Genomic DNA, 17800 nt, shown 5'->3' with positions numbered 1-17800 from the left:
TTTTTTTTTTTTTTTTTTTTTTTTTACTAATTCGCCGCGAAATTCGGTTCCCGGTAAAACGGCCGGAAATCGGAAACGTGAATTGAAAACGAAACTCGAGGCTTTTCTGGAAATAAGTGAGGCATCGAATGGATAAGGCTCGTCCGGTTCATTTGTTTTCTACGGTCGAGTTTTCTCAGGCACCTAGGAGGGTAACGCAGCATGGACGAGCTCGGAGGAGGCGTCTCGTTAAGCAGGAAGCGAACCTAAGAAAGGCAGAGGGTATTACGTAAAAGCGTATCATCTCTTTCGTTCTTCTCAATTCTATCCTTCTCCGGCGTAAACGTTAGCTTTCTCCGTAAAAGCCAAGTAGGTACAGTACGAGGGGCGATCGCCCGCGAATACACGGCAGAGAAGAAGCAATCGCTTTGCGCAGCTTTTGATAGACCAGAAACTTTTAGGAAGCTCCGGAGACACGGGTTACGTGCCAGCGCTTGAAATCCTTCCAAGGAAGGCCATTGGCTGCGAGAGTGTGAAATTTTTGTAAAAATTCTTTTTCAACGACCTCGCGATCATTCGAATCTGACGATGGGATTATTCCGTATGCGCAGTCGCCCACTGCGCAGCTCTTACGTTAAGACGGAATAAATGAAATCTCTGCATTTGACAAGTGAAAAAGGTGAGTGCAGGGGCAGCCGGCGGGGAGTCTTTTGTTTTTCAATAAGCACCGAGCCGAGTCTTTAGTCGGCCGTAGCTTTTCCGAGGGCTTGCATATTTCATCGGTACAATTACCATCGACCGAAAGCTCTTGACGAAAAATTTGAATTTTTCATATACCGTTACCCTTCCCGCCAATTTACCCTACATTCTGTATCCGGTAGACCGCGAGACACGGACACGCGAATACGCGATATTATCGTCGTTCCTACGATGGGATGCTCGGCCGCGTGGATGCGCATTGAGCTTTCCGAGTAAAAAATTAATTAACGATGACGCCAACCGAGCAAGAACCACATACCCGTGTATCATAAACCGCGGGAATATCGACGATCGTATTTTGCTAGTCGGACTTTATGAAATTCATTCGAACCCGTGCCCGTCGTATTCAATGTAAACGCCCGGGTATTGCTGGCTTTCTTGGGTTCAATAAAATTCTATTTCTTCGAGCACTTTAAACCTTCGCGTATGGATACTTCGTTGTGCTTGATCATCTGGTTATCAACGTATATGCTTGTATATATATATATATATACGTATATGTTCGATATCTATGACGTTAAAGGAAATTTGCTTTAGGCGCACGGCAGATACGACGTTGAAATATTCATGTAGAAAATCGGGCACCGTATACAGTCTTAAGTAAATTCTGGTAAAACCTGTTCCTGTATACTGTAAAACGCGCGTTTTCATTCTGCCTCTCTGGCGCTCGTGCAAAATGCCAGCTCACTGCAATACACCACGTGTACGGATACGTCGGACGATTTTTCAGACGCCTTTAAGGTACGTCCACTGAGAAAAGGTACTTTTGATAAAAGCACAGCCCAAGCCTTAAGAGGTCTAAACGTTGCTTTTACTTTAAATTGCATCTCGAGTAGCGCCTATTGTGTGTGTGTTATTTATGGAAATCGGAATACAATGGATTGACGTTATGAAAAAAAAAAGGTTTTTTTCTGAAATTCAACGTTTCATAATACGCGACTATACCGAATATTAGGAACGGTCATGCGATCTAAAACTTCAAAAGATGGACCGACATGGATTTTTTGTTGAAAAGTGAAAAATAACGTACTTCACAAATTTACAAAATAATTGTTCGCGCAGAGCGATTTTGTGACTGTGCAAAAAATACAAGGCAGGCAAAAATCGTATTTCGCTTGGACGGTCCTTGAAAACGTAAAGTCTCCCTGAGGATCGATCCACCTGTTTACCAAGTATCGCTGCTTACCTTTACCCAAGATGTAAAACCCTACTCTGCATTTAGTTGTATGCAAAGTGTATGTCTATATGTAGAATACCCAAGTACCAACCCTTAGTCCTAGGTAGAACATAGGGTATAGCGCATTTCAGGATTTCCGACTCGTTAAAAATAACCAACATCTGCAGTACGGTAACAGTGGGACTTGGAAGCTTGTAGACGTAAAAATTAATGTCGCGTGTTAACAGTAGCACGTAGCTGGTTTACCGTTTCAGTTGGCAGCTTTACGAGGTAAGAGAGGCGAGAATATTTTTCTTTGATTTTTACCAGGTTATACGTGCTTTACCGTATGTACGTTTTTTTTTTTGGGATATTTTTAATATTTTGGAAAATTCACCGAATCCCCATTATTTGAGGTAAAGGAAGAAAAAAGAAGGAAAAAAAACAACATTTATCGTCATTCGTATACCGACAGACCGTGGAACAGGTAGCCCATTTGTCTACCTACTAATTTTCTAGGTGATAAAGAAAAGGTGGAATAAAGGAAACAGCTCGAGGAAGATATAACGGTTGGAAAATGTAGAAGGAAAAGTGAGTGAAACCTCTCGAGGCGTACTTTATAGTTACCCATCTTCTTTCCATTATGAGGAAAAGGTAAGGCGCGAAACTGAATAGGTATAGTATATATATATATATATATTTTTTTTTACTTTCACTAATCTATTTTCCGTACTTGTAGATGACTTCTGATAATCCTGCTGCCCGATAACGAACCACGAGGAACTTTGATGCTGGTTGATACCAGAGCGGAAAGAGTTTTCAAGAGAGAGTAGGAAGAATCAGTCGTCGAACCAAGGGAAGTCGAATCAGTCAGCCGATGGACGGACACGCTGGGCAATTACCTCGCTGTCACACGGTTCAGAAGCTTCTTCTTTCTCTGGGGAGAATTAGTGGGAGAGTGAGAGTGATAGGTACAGAAAGAAATAATAAAAAAGTTTCCTGTCTCGCTTAAGACGAGCACAGCTTAATTATATGTCAGGAGCATGAAAATGTCAGGATTTTTCAAAGAACTTTCGTACGTGAACGCTGGGACTTTGCTCATGTGTGGATATACGTACGTATCTTCGGCGAGGCTGGATGCTGCCTGTGGGACACAATTCCAGGACTCCTATGGTATGGTATAATAATGGTGGTACGAGAGGACAGGACGGAAAAGAAAAGGCCGGTGGACATGTTGACGGGGGGAAAAAAAGTTTTAAAAAAATAATATAAAACAGAAATATGCACAGCGTTCTTTCCCAGGTAGAAAAATGGACAGAGGAGAAACGAGTCAATCCCACGGCTTGGACATTTAAATCGCGCTTTGTACTATCGAGATATGGTGGCTCTCTTGAATGACGTATAAATCCTAGAGAACTATATTAATGGTACATGTATACATATACATATATCATATAGCTGTAGAAAATAGAGGAAACAAAATATAAAGCTGATCCCAAGATAGAAATCGCATATAGGTTGTATAGATTTTGATTCGAAGCTACTTTTAGCTTGTAACAAATATAGTTTATATAGTAATTCTGTATCTCTAAACAGGTTATCAGTGATTTGGGCATTCTATGGTTACATATAGATACAATATATATACACTGACCGCATATGCTCACTAGACCATGGATTATTCAATGAGCCATTATTAACGATAACCGATCACATCTTTCTGAACGATGTTCATATATAACGCAGTGTTCGCGAGTCATTATTAAAACGTAGCACGGATTCAATTTTAGGTTAGGTACCTCGAACGCTAGGTATTATAATTGACGGTAATAATTCATCGATATCCGGAGAACGATAACTATCAGGAAAATTGATTAGAGCGAAGAGGGAATATATTCGTTTTAAAAAAAGGAGCGGCGCGGCTCGACGTTTCACGGTTGAAATTGCAAGTCCTGGTGGGACGTCAGTGGCTGGCATTTGGGTACTTCCTATCCCAGAAGGTCGTATAAGGGTGGGCGCTAGTTTGTCAATGTCGACCAACAAATCTTGAGAATAGTCTGGGACTCCTGGCTGGTGGGTAACGTCGGGTACACCATGCTCCTATACACTTACGCGACGGTAACATTGAGAAAGGCAGCTTCACTGCATTAGGTGTGTGCAAATAGCGAAGTGCACAGTTTGTTGGTTATGTACAGTGAAATCGCGTAGCCTCGATACTACGTGTGTCTCTGGAAACGTAGAGGGGTTAGGCAGCAGACCGCCTACAGAATGAATAGTACCACCGTACGCCACTAAACCACCAGTAGCGCTGCCAGCGCGGCCGCAAGCACCGCCGCCGCCATTATCATTACATTCCAAACAGTCTCGAAATGCACATTCCGACCACGTAAACTTAAGCCGTAGGATTTATTTTGTTTACGTTCATTACGAAATCTCTTGTTCGCCGTGTTCATTGATTACTTTGTTTTTCTCTATGTCGTTCCAGGGCTTTGTGGGTAAGTCGTTACTTACTCGGTCGGTAAGTAGCTGCATTATTTCGAAAGGTGGAGGAAAAGACGTTACGCCAGGCAGTGACACGTGTGGTTCGAGAGTGGCTTCGGTATAACTCTGCCAGACGCACAGGATGTCTCTTGAGAGTTTTCATCTTAAAAATCGATCCATCCTCGTGAAGTTTCATTCCAGTCTGTCGTTTAGTGGATACCTGACTATCTTCGATTAGGTTATTAAGTCGTCGCCGGAGTGAAACGAGGCTTGCCCGAGGTATAGTATGTGTATACAGACGTACCGACCTGATCGTTTAATAAAACTTAAATTGTATAACCAAGAACTACCACCAGAGTAAAACGACTGACTGTCCCTTCAGTATTTACTACTGCTAGAGCTTTCTCATACTCATTTGCGTTTACTGGCGTTTCTTCCTCTTGCAGATAAGGGGCACGGTCTTTATTTACTCTGATGCGACGCTGCTGTCTGACGTGGACTACTTGACTGTACGAAGCACGGGCAAGTACGAGTGGGGTGTCTTTTAAGGGGATACTCGACATTAAATGTATTCCGGAAGTGCGTTTCTTTGTGAATTGAAAAAATTCTTAAATTTTCATACAGCATCATCAACAGGGCTGCATTAAATATCGCTGTAACAGTGGAATCGAATTCGGAGCTCGTCAACGAGATAATAAATAATTTTCCACGACGTGATGAGAAATACATTCAATTAATTCCCAAGCGTCCCCCGCGTCTTTTCGAGTCGTTGTACCAAGAGCGAGTTCTTGAAATGCGATCTTTGGTATTCTGATTGTCTTAATAAAATAACCCGAAATCGCTTCGATATAAATTACCTCGGGAATTTCTCCCGTTAACGACTATCCCTCTTTTTCGTTCATTTCGACGTCTTATCTTCTGTCACTCGCGGCTGTCGATTCGCTCGTTTTTCAATTCTCCCAAGTAGGTATCATGCAATTTGTATACTCTGAATATTTTCATTTTAGGCCTAATGAAAAAAGACTGCCAGGACGAAAATTTCATTCTCGATGAAATATTATAACAGCCATCGGGACGCAATACCGAGGAGTCCCTTGATGAGTCTATAGTCACCATTTTCGAATCCCAGCTGAACACGCTAATCGGCCTGCATTACTGTATTATGGCTAACCCAAAACCCAACTCTGAGCGATGCTCAATCAATTAGTACACAGTACGTGCTAACTGGAATATTAATTGTACCTTGCGATAATTCATAATCATTCATCGTACATGGAACTATGAAAGTAACTATGGTAATGCTTCTGGGAATGAAAAAAAAGAGGAAGGTACTTTTATTAATTATCAACAGTCAAACAAGCTGTATCCACTTTTTATACAGTCACTGTAATATTCTACTATGTCTAATTATATATATATTCACACAGGACATCAGCCAACTTCTCCTGTAACTGCAAACCACGGTCGTACACACAGGTCTTGCAACTCCCTTGGAGGGTGTAGTCTTCTTAGAGAAGCATTTTTCATTTCGCTTCATGACCACAAGAGGCGTTGCGATCAAGCGATCCGTTCCTATTTCTCTCTCCCACAGCCGATTGTAAAGTGAGATAGATAAGGGGTCGCTCGATCACAGCGACGCTTGTGACTAAAATTTGAAATGTGCCGTGCTTCGAAACCACGTCTACCCCCGCCGCTGAAAATGGGGCGAGTTGCAAGACCTGTATGTGAGACCGTGCTGCAAACTACCGGTTGGCTATAGTTTCCATTGTCAGCCACTATTCAAGAACACTCACCCACTTCCGGTTCGTCCATTGACTCACTTCTCACGTCTTAATCTACAAAACGACTGGCGTTTTACCTACCGGATCCATTGAAGCGTTGACGAGCGCCGTAATGGGCACCCATTATACTTCACACCCAAGAACCAGTTTATCTTCGTTCGTCGCATCGCTTGATAATTAGTTATAGCAGACTCACTGAGAGTTTACGAATAATTTATAAATATAACGTAATTCTGCGATGTTACGTATTAATGGCATTAAGATTTACGAATCTACCTGAAGATATTTTGCGCTTGATTATTTCGAACAACGTGTACATATGCGCCGAGTAGATAAATGACGAACGCTTGGAATCTGTGCTAATCGATTCGTGACGTCACTGTCCGGAAAATGGGGCTCTCGAAGCACAGTATCAGCTTGTATCGTATAATAAATCGACTATAGGCTAAGTGTAATGTAATGTCTGAGGAATTTATATAATGTGTGCCTTGTATGGCTTGTGGTTGGTATATATGTACGCGCAGGTATCACTATGTGCTTTAGCTTTATTCGTACGTACTTTAAGTCTAGGTTATATATCTTTAACGATATTTATGAATCCTGGGAAGATTCGTCACGTGGAAACCAATCTGATCGCATTGATCAGACCGTATCGGCTTACGTGGAATCAGACAATTCTAAATGGTTGGTATGAATCGATACGAATCTATTCAGGTATTCGGAGGGATACTTTTTATTACAGTTTGATATTGTCTTGTTAATTGGAAAAATTGAAGAATTATAAGAGATCTTTAGAATTAAAAATTGATATCTTTATAAACAGAAGGTACATCTAGGTTAAGTGTGCGTATATATATTTTTAACAATGATAATGACGAGACGAAGCTTCATCGAAAGAAAATACGTGACCTATTGACTGATATCGATGAGAATCGAGTATCGCGTATATTTTCTCTCAAAGAAATATCTTGAAAACGCATTTCACGAGGATCCAGTGCAATTTGTTCGGCGGCAACCGAGACGTGTCTATTGTTGAAAATTCTTTCTTTAAAGTTATTCCGTTCTATCAAGTCCAACTGCTACATCGACGATCGGGCAATTAATTGTAACGAGCAATTTCAGTTTCAACGTTTTATACGAAAAGGTCTCCTTTTCTCTTTGTGGGAATTTTTCTTACCTTACACTGTTATCGGAAATAGTAGCTTCCTATTTTTTTTCTTCTTCTTCTATTTGCTCTTTGTCAATTCCATTCTGCCCGAGATACCGATTCGCTTACAGCCACCTGAAGACCCCTGGAACTTTTCTTCTCGTAAACTGCGCAACCTGAGGAGATATGGCATATCGAAATTTTCTATACCGAATCCATTGTCCATGCGTTATCACGGTGTAAATGGTTATAGTATATTGTTTCAAGCAGATAGCTGCTGAACCAATTCACATATGTATCCATTGCGTATACCTTTGCACGATATATCGAAATGGTTAGGGTAAATACATACGTATAAGAAATGTTATTTTTTGGAAATGATTCTCAGTTGGCCCCAGGGTAATGGCTGGTTGCGATTGACGATATCATAACGCACATACTTTGTAATTGCTTCTTTCGGTGCGCGGTATACATAGCAGTTATATCGTAAACTGATAAAGCTATGCTGGCGATATTAAGTTATTTTATACTGTCATATTATTTTTCATTATTACATTATTCGGGTAATTGTGAATCTGCATTTTTGCGGTTACCTGCCATTATTTGCATGGCCAGGTCGTGCTGCGAATTTAACGTTATACTGGTCAATTTTGTCTCTCTCTATATATACGTGTATCCTTATTTCTCTCAGCATCCAGTAACACTCAACATCATTTTCCAGAGCGTAACGCTTTCCTTTTTTTTTTTTTTCTTTTCCTTTTACTCAAGTATCTACTTTTTCTCTTCACATTTTAAATTTTCTCCACTGCGAACTTCCAACTTATCATCGCGCACCGAATGTCCCGGAGAATTTGTGGCAACCAGTTGCAGCTGGTGCTCGCTCGCTGCACACGTACAGGTAGATGCGAACATAATAAAACGGCATTTGAAATGAGAAAAAAAAAGAAGAAGGTATTACCATAAAACATGGAAGTTGGGAAGAAAAAAAAAAATGTGAACGAAAAAACAAAAAGTAGGAAAGAAAAAATAATATCCTAAGCTCTTGAAACGTCACTTCTCGAATATTTGAAAATTTTTAATCGCCAAAATTATCGAACATCCGAACCACGCGTTCGGGGCTACGGTTAGCCAGTACTTGGCCAACGGGTTTGGGAAGCAGCCCGCTGCCGCGGCCTTGTTACCGTGAAAATGTAAAACGGAAATACTCATTCGTGTTCTAAGCGTTGCATCCAATTGAGCGGTACATTCGGGCCATTAATTTCGATTGATTTTGCGTTTGGGCATCTCCGCTCGTTTTAACCCGATTCTCAGTGTTATTACTTCGTGTGGCGAAACCTATCGGCGAATTGGATTTTACAATGGGGTCATCCGCGAATTATATAATTTATCGATCACGCATTACATCCGCATTATTTTGCACAGCCTGGCCGACCCAGGTGTCGCAAATTTTTTGGCTAATCGGTCAATTATTATAATCCTCACCAATATCCTTCTCGAGTTCATTTGCCATTTTTCATCGTCCCCCTTCTGATAAGCAGATCCATTACTCAGATGCATAAGTGTATGCAACTGAGGTTGCATAAAAAATTTATTCATATACGTGCTCGAAGATTGGCAAAGAGGGCGGTATCACTATAGCTATATATATATATATATAGTGGTACCGGCCGTTTAAAAATTTCTCATATGCAATATAGTCTCTTTTTTTTTTTTTTAATTTAATCTAAAGGATCTTATATATCGCTAACAACGCGCACGCGATAAGAATAATGCATTTTGTATTTTTATTCTCATCAGGGCATACCATCTACTGGCTGCAATTTTTGTAATTCTTTTTTTGTTTTCTTTATGTTTACAGAGATCCCCGGTAGGTGGAGGAGGCACTGTCCGCACGGACCGAAGCTGTCCGACCCTGGCTGCAACCTGGTGGACGAGGGCGTGACAACGGGAACCGGAAGTGCAGCTGGAGCCGGAAAGTGTGTCTGCGGACCGTCTGTACTCTGGTGTCCTGACGAACCCCAACCCTACACCTACAGGACGCGTCACGAGTGCAAGCTCAATTTGGCAGCGAAAGCTGCTTATGGTGAGTAACCTTCCTTTTTTTTCATTTTAATTTATTCAGCCCCTCCTTATTTGCTTTCTTATCAGCATTATCAGCAATCAGCATATCAGCAATTCCCAGCTATACGTGCAAGATCATTAAAACCCGGATATCCGCTCGTCTTTTTATTTGCACTTTGCTCCAACCCCCCTTTAGATCCCTGCCAACCCCCCCGAGTGGTCCACGGAGCTTTACACTTCATTCGATGATCGTGTATGCCGAAGGGATTATAAAGGCGTATATATGTTTGTCCAACGTAATCGGTACGGACACGTGAGCTTTTGAGTTTGCCGATGCCGCGCCGATGCCCGGATACTTAATCCGTGAATGCACGGAGTGAATAACATTGACGGTACAGACGAATATTAGCCCAATTTTATAAGAATGGACCAGCGTCACGGCAGTGGAAAAATTGCGAAAGTCCTTTCTTACGTGGTGAGTCATCCATTATTATTTTTTTTCATTCAGTCTCTCTTTTTCCATAGCTCCCACCTACACTGTCACCCGTGTGTCTGGGTCTCTGTCTTCTTCTTTGGTCCACGCGTCTCCTCTCTGCCTTTTTATTTTTTTTTTCCCCTTCATATTGTCAGGATCGTGAAAAAGAACGAGCGAGAGCGGAACGAGGGGCAGCCGCTAATGAAAAGAAAATATAAATAGAGCGAAGGTCCTGGCGTCGGTGGACGTGAGAAAGAAGAGAAGGAAAAGAGAAGAAGAAGAAAAAATGGTGAACCAAGGTGGGATGCTGCGTCCCTGTTAATGAGAAAAGGATACGCGACTAGGGGTACGGAAGGTGAGAGGGGCTTTAATTCTTGTCAAATGTTTCAGCGACCCTCCTTCGCTCGCGTCACTGATTAAAGATTGCAACTGTGCATGAGGATACAATGCGCCGTAGTCGGAGAAGATGCCGGAGCGGGCGAAGAGTGAATGACGAAGATTGGAAAAGACGAAGGAAACGGGCATGAGGTGGTTTCGAGGCAGGATGGAAGATCCCGAGCCATCTCGAGCAGTGCAGAAAATTTCAACGGCCTCGTGGGATTTTTCCATCATCCTTTCTGCAACGCGTGCACGGCGACGCGCGAGGATCCGACGTGGAAGAAATAATTGGCGCAGGAGTCATTCTTCTCTTGGGGTTGGATAGCACGCTGCAGGATCGCGTCTCCTCAGCGTTACCGGGACAGAGGGCAGAGCGAATAACGAGGTTGTTGGGGCGAGTACGTTATCGGTGTACGTCGCAAAGGCAAGGAAGATGCCATGCGTTAAGTTTCGTTTTATCCAAGTTTCATCGAGCCGAGACGGCTAAGCCTTGGGGTCTTTATTTGTTCTCGTAGCGTCCCGTGGTGGGTCGGTAAAATCGTTAAGGGCTTGAAAGCGCGCAAGGACCAAGGAGCTGCCGGTAGTCGAATCGCGCGGAGGAACTTTAGCCGTAAGTGCACTTTCTTGTCCTGTAAGTGCGGCGCGAGTTACGTAAGCACTGTGCCGCTAGATATAGATATATATATAGGGGACTCGGACTGGCATTAGGCAGAATAACGTGGGGTTTCGGCGTGAATCGAGCTAGTTGGGGTTTGCGCATGCGCGATTGGACTATTGTAATTAATCAAGGCGTCTGTAAAGTTTAACGGAGGGACCAACAGGTTCGTTTAAAATACCTTGTTTCACGGGAGTGTATTAACCAGAGACGCACAAAAACGTTTTCATTTCGCGAAAAGCCTACACGGTTATGGCCTTAGGCTCAAGGAGGAGGAGGGCGGTCTCTTCTTAACGAAGCGTTCGGGTTACGTAAGGGATATCGAATTAATGAAATTAGTTTTACGTCATGTTCGTTATTGTACGTTAAGGGGTGCGAAGACTGATTATAATGAATCCGTGGTATATCTTTATCTGGGTTGATTATCTTCTTTTATTTTTTTTTTTCTTTCCGTTTTATCCTAAAGAAATATTTTGACAAATCTTTTTTTTCTTTTACTATTTTTCTTTGGTCATTCGACGAAATTCCCGTGCCTGTACGCACAGTGGCGTCAGTCCAAGTTTTTAGACAGCACAGCCCAACGTATCCAGTTATCGCGGAATTCCGGGCAAAACTCCATTATTCACGTGTATTCGTAATTTTACACTGTTGCGCAAACTCTCACGGGTAAAATGCCATTAACATTTTGGAAATAACTTTGCTCCACGCGCAATCAATCCTCCTTATTAAGTTCTGCTCTGTTACACTGACGCGAGGGGAACGTAACGAGGTGCGGGAGACAAAAAAAAAGTCCTTCTGAAAGATACACACCGGTGATTTATATGGACGCTTCTTGTCAATGCTCTCGGCATGGACCGCAGAATCCTTTCACTCTCATAGGATATCCTTAAAGCAGCGTGGGTCCTTCGCGAAATCTACGTTGGGAATACGGAGAGGAAGGTGGAGTCTCTGAAAAGAAAGAAAGAAAAAAAGAGAAATACAGGAAACTTTTGTACACAGAGATAGAAAAGCGTCACGAAGGGCTGAGGAGGGGAGGGCAAGAGAAAAAAATAAATAAACTTAATGAAAAATCCGCGAACGTATCCGAAACCTTTGACGTGAGGAACTAGCCCTGTTTCGCATGGCTCCTCGAGATTCTGCGTGCGTTCAGCCCTCGGCGTCCTACGGCGTCGAGACGCTGTCTGAAAATTCCATGAAAATTCGTCAGATCCGCTTTATGCTCTGAATGCGTAAAATCGAGCCAGTGTAAGGGTAAAGGATTGTTGCAAGGTGCACAGGGGTTACCAAGGCTCGATGTATACAAGTCATAGAAAACTATAGCTATACCAATACGCGGTATACTATGTACTATGTATTCACAGGAACCTTAGAAATTGTATACGTATAGTGCGCGACTCCTTGAAGGAGCCTTAATAGAAAATCTAGAATTTCAGGTTTTCAAACCGACTGTATTCGTATGAATGTACCTTTATATCTATGTCTATAAGTGTACATAGGAAACTAGAAACTAGTTTGATGAAATTAATGATAAATTACTATTACGAAAACGACGCGCTATATAATCGAATACAGGAAGGACTCACTGATCCTGAGAGACGTAACGAATATGTAATGAAAACGCATTTGCTACAGCTTACTCGATAAGCTCCGGTTCACGTATACACATATATATAAGCTTATTTGTAGCTCCGAGGAAAGGCGCTTATGAAAGCTCTCTCAGCCATTTCTTCACAGCCCTCCTGACCCTCGTGCTCCTCTACGACACCCATCCCTGTATCCTCGTGACCCTGTCATCCTAACCCTGTACACCTTTGGTTGACATTCTACGCACTTCCCTCGCGTTTCGGATCCAATCACCTTTTTTCTCTTCCTTCTCTCTCTCTCTCTCGCGCTAGAGAGAAACGACGTGACGTCATATTGCGCTTTCGATATCAAAGCTGCTGGCGCTGCAGGACCACACCTTTGTGCCTTTAGGAAACATCCAATTTATCCGACTTATCGTGCGAATGTACCTGGCTATTTATGCGAAGGAAATCGACGAAGAACTAAATATGTATATATAAATTGTATTGAGAAAAAGAAAAATTATTCATCAGCTCCGCGCGCGTATTCGCTATAGGAGTAAGGATATTTTTTTCTTGTTAATCCACATTGTAGTATAGGCACGTCCCTTACGTAACGTAGCGTCAATATATTCGGTTAGACGGCCGTACCACTCGTGTGATAAAATCCACTTGGTCCATAGTCATTATTCAAAATGAACTTTTCGTTATTCATATTCCAAGTGTATCTTATACGCATGCTTTCTGTTTTCGTTATGGGAACTCGAGACTCTTTTGAGCCTCGGGTAATTGTTAATTGTTATAATTATTATTTAATATCAATAGCGTGGCGCCCGAGGCCCTACTGCGTGTTCGCTGTTCTTTGTACGGGGTTATCTCGGTCGTTATTTTTTTTCAATAATTCGAGACGAAAAATATAAAAGATACAGGAGCCAATCGGACGGTTCGTTGTCGGAGGTCGGATTTGAAATTTCAGTTGCGGCAAATTAGGTCAGACGTCAATATTTATTTGATAAATGATCGATCTCCTCGTTCGTATACAATTGTACGTGAGCCGGTACTACGGTGTATTTAGGTATCTGCGTCATTCGCCCTTAAGCATACGGACCTGGATAGTCTCTACTGGATTATTCAAAATGTACGATATCTCGTTGTACGTGCATGCGGGATGCCCTGTATGCGGGATGCTTCTAGAACGAATGGAGATCAGCATTGCGGATGCAGATGTACTCGTGGCTAGTCTTGGGTCAAAGTGCAAAGGTGTAACGTCTGTAGCTACGTGTACTTGGGTTATACAGTGCCCGGTATAACACGTGTTGTGCTTTCTCTACGTGTTCGCAGAGGGAAGGGGAGAAATAATAAAAATAATTGAGTGAACTTTCGAGAAGGGTGCTGGAGATACTTTTTATTTTTTAATTTATTTATTTTTTTCGTTTTTACCTCAAAACTATATAATCTTGTACAAATCGTGTATTTTCGTTTGTTTTAGACGATCTCTTCAATTCACCCGAAAATTCGGCAGTTAACGGTGAGTAAGTTTAAGTCAATTTATTCGTCAATGCCTCAATTCAATGTGCTTAGTATTCGTAGACAATTAAGTGAGCACCGAGTATCGTCGACTATAGCGAGAATTGGTACAGAGACAGAAAGAGAGAGAGAGAGAGAGAGAGAGATGCTGGAGAGCAAAGAAATTCGCGTAACGTAACGAGTTCTTACCTCGCTTAATTCTATTTCCACCGTAAAAGTCAATTCCGGATGAAAATTAATGGAAATCGATGATGGCGTGTTGCGCAATTGCAAAGTCTCTCAGGAAGCATCAGGTTCGTGTAATACAGCATTATTCCGGTAAGCATTGAAATCTTGGAATTTCTTATGCCAATAGAGAGTATAACTGTACTCTCTGTAAGATTAAACGTCGTCCATCCCCAGCATCCGGTATCTGCTGTATCTCACTTTCTCGGGTTCACGTTCGAATCGAAGTAGCGACGAGTAATTCACGCCGAGCGGCCACTGTGCATACGGCAGAGCTACTCACGATCCGGACCCACGAAGCTCCTTAAGTTCCATAAGGACGAAGTTCAGCCACGTTGCCGAGTCGCCGTGGAATTAACGAGCTGCCGTAGCTTCTCACTCAGGCCCTTCGTCAGCTGCTTCCTATAGTTCAGACACGAACCTTTCGCCTCGTTCGGTGCAGCAGGATCTGCCAATCAAACAAGTAGAAGCGCGATTAACTTACGAGACTGCGCGACGTGGAAAACTTCTTTACCATCTTTAACTTTGCCATGTTGCCATCGCGCACTGCGACAGCGTAACGACCGCGTGTCGGGATCGTTGAGTTTGCGCGGGAACCGCAAACTATTTGAATCGAGCGACGGGGATAGATTTTGGTGAAATTTCCGTCGCTCGATGGAAAGCGAGCTTTAGCAATTTTTTTTTAACACGTTTGATTCACACGATCCACACGGCTCGGATTACTCTTAGGACATGGGAGAGTCGTCGATGGAGTATTGACATATATATATATATATATATGTATATTTGCATATATATTGTATACATTGGAATATATATACAGATAACGAGTCTATACAGCAATATTATGGTTGTACGATTGAAAGAATGGAAATGGAACAAGAATTTCGTCTAGTTTGTATCTGTACGTGAGGATGAGAGTGGGAGAATGTGTGTGCGAGAGAGAGAGAGAGATAGATAGATAGTAACTTGAGTCTCGTTAGGAAGTAAAATTCTCTTAATAACGAAAACGTCCGATAAGGGGTGCGTCTTTCGAGCAGGCTGTTAAAAGCGTTTGCTCCTGGCCGAGATAACAAACTACAGTCTGAAAAGGGGGAGTTGAGTTTGGTATAAGGTTTGAAGGGGCGTTGGGGAGGGGGAGTGGTTAGCAGGAGGGGGGGGTGGCTGAGGCCGTATACAGAGGATAACAAAGAGTTGCCACGATATACGAGAAAACTTTGACAATGGCTGAGTTGGCCAAGTTTTACAATAACATCGGCGAAACGAGCACGTTAAGGGGCGTTCTGGAAGTTGATAGAAATGTGTGCAGCCTACTAGAGACGGAACGAGATATATATATATTCAAAACATGCACGCACTCGTTACAATCGAGCAGCTTCTCAACGAATACGATTTAACAGGCTATGAATATGCGCGGCGAGGGTGGAGGGGCCGCGAAGAATATATTTTTTTTTGAAGAATTTTTTTTTCCAGTAATTTTGTAACTTATTTATTTTTTTTTCTCACAGTACTTCCCAATCTTGCTCTCAAGGCTGGCAGCACTTATATTCGTAGCTCGAGTCGCGAACTTTTATAATTGCAAAAAGTTGAAAGACTTCCCTTCTATGGACTGTCGAAGAACCGACGATGCGCTTCGGAATAAAGTTCACTCCGACTGCATTTGGTATTCGATTTTTCGTTTTTTCTGTTTTTTTTTTTTTTTTTTTTTTTTTTTTTTTTTTTTTTTTTTTTTTTTTTTTTTTTCTTAAATTATTTTTTTCGTCAATCCTGTTTTCGTATCCAGTTCGATTACTCTTTCGACGCTTTGATCGTTCTGCCTCGGTCGATGGCACTTGGGCTGCATCCCGGTCTTGGGCTATGCGTTTGCGAAGGCTCAGAGTAACGAGTCGACGTTACGAGCGACGAGGTGGAAAATGTCGGTTTCTTATGTAATTTCATTTCGACGTCAAAGCAAGGGCGGAGGGGGGAAAGGGGAGGCGTCTTGCCAGCCCGTACAACGTCGAAGAACAGACCTACCCTTGGTCTGGAAACTTGTCTGCTCTTTGTCCTTGTCTATTCTTTTTAAGCTTTTTTCTTTCTTACGTTTTTTCTTTTCTTTGCTTGCTTAATACCACGTCGCTATTACGTCTGAAAACGTACCACTAATTTTTACGCTCGGCTCACCCGCCGAGAACGGACTTGTACTCGGGAAGGGTTACCACTACGGAAAGGCCAGAGGCTCGCGCTGGCTGGGCTTTTTACGAGGCGCAATTATTTCGGATTATGCTCGATTCTCTCCCTTTATATATATAGCTACGTAATAACGAGATGCCTGTACCCTGGTGATCACAGGTAGTGAAATTACATGACGAAGTGTGTCCTGTGGCATTTGATGCCAGACAAATTGTATTGTAGAGAGCACAGGCGGCATATTGGGTCTATGGATGGTATAATGGGTGACGGGTGACTGAATTCAAAATGCTGCTTTAACCGGATGGGTTAATTTGTTTATTAGAAAAGTTTATCTCTCTCTCTCTCTCTCTCTCTCTCTCTCTCTCTCTCTCTCTCTCTCTCTGGGGAGCTTCATTGTAGAACAATTGGTAGAGAAACGTTGTTTACTCGTATCAGTGAATTCTGAAGTCTAGTGCGACGTAAGTGAAAACGACTGGGGACTCTAGTCTGGCTGTATGCGCTGTATGCGCTGTATGCACAGCCTTATGGATTCGAATGTAGGTTAGGTTGGATTTTCGTATATGGACTTTGACGATGGATAAGAGTCCCCCGCGTGGATTATAACGTATCAGCATTCGCGGCAAGGAAGCAAAGTCCCAAGTAAACAGAAAATTACACGTGTATCCCGCTCAAGTCTGAACTTTCCCGTACGTTTCCATCAGGCGAGTAAACAGCGCGGCGCTTCGCCGACTGTTATAATAATTCCTAGCTATAACCTGCAAGTTGGCCGTTGGGGCTTCCGGGACGAAGAGGCCTCACCGAATTCAGCGGGAATTTCACGAGGAAAGAGGGAAGAACGAGAGGAGACGGGAGAGAATGGAAGAAGGAACTTGTCTCTGCTCTGTTTGCTTGCAAGAATCGACGGAACGAACGTAAAACGGCAATCGGGGTTATTTGCCTCGATTCGCTGGTCGTTCTGCAAAAATTTTAATTCCATTGGAAAAGATGGCGTCCAATTTTTTTTTCAATATCAATTGGGGGGGGAGGGGAGGGCGAATGCGCGAAAGAAATTTTTTTTTTCCACATTTAACCGTTCCTCTAATTACTTCCGACAACATGGGAAGCCAGGGACCGTCGTAGTAGGGGATCAATATTGTCGCTTACGTCGACTGGCTTTGAATTTACCGCCGTTTTCGAGAACACTCGGGTTAGATCGTGCAATGTCCTTGGAACTGGGAAAGCGAACTTTGGGCTTCCTAGGGTCTTTCGGGTCCCTTCCTTGGATGGGGAACCGGAAGTCTGGGGCCGAAGCGGACTTTATCAGTAACGCTCGAGGAATCGCAAAGGTATGTCGTAACGATGAGAGAACATTAGGGCAAAGTTAGTCCTTTTGCTGGGAGCGTAGCTCTCCTTATTCTGATTAATTACCATAGTCTCGATGGGTCTTGAGTCCGCGGAGGGTT

The 17800-nt window shown here is 42.7% G+C and overlaps 2 protein-coding genes across 7 annotated transcripts in view; one reads left to right on the top strand and one right to left on the bottom strand.

The window, feature by feature from the left end:
* LOC107269855 (cysteine-rich motor neuron 1 protein) overlaps window positions 1-17800 on the top strand; it is a 108532-nt gene that overhangs the window by 8989 nt on the left and 81743 nt on the right. For both annotated transcript variants that reach the window (XM_015744190.2, XM_025087302.1), the window contains 2 exons: window positions 9162-9386; window positions 13924-13962. In XM_015744190.2, the coding sequence (XP_015599676.1) occupies window positions 9162-9386; window positions 13924-13962 (264 nt within the window). The remainder of the gene's footprint in view (window positions 1-9161; window positions 9387-13923; window positions 13963-17800) is intronic.
* The window catches only part of LOC107269859, a 17406-nt gene continuing 13574 nt past the window's right edge, over window positions 13969-17800 (bottom strand). For all 5 annotated transcript variants that reach the window (XR_003060334.1, XR_003060332.1, XR_003060335.1 and 2 more), the window contains one exon: window positions 13969-14634. Coding sequence is in view for 1 of the 5 variants with exons in the window: in XM_025087308.1 (XP_024943076.1) it covers window positions 14513-14634 (122 nt within the window). In the remaining 4 variants the exon portion in view is untranslated. The remainder of the gene's footprint in view (window positions 14635-17800) is intronic.

This window comes from Cephus cinctus, unplaced genomic scaffold (assembly GCF_000341935.2).
Source record: "Cephus cinctus unplaced genomic scaffold, Ccin1 Ccin1_scaffold0690, whole genome shotgun sequence".
In the NCBI taxonomy this organism is placed as follows: Eukaryota; Metazoa; Arthropoda; class Insecta; order Hymenoptera; family Cephidae; genus Cephus; species Cephus cinctus.
This window is presented reverse-complemented; position numbering and strand designations above follow the sequence as displayed.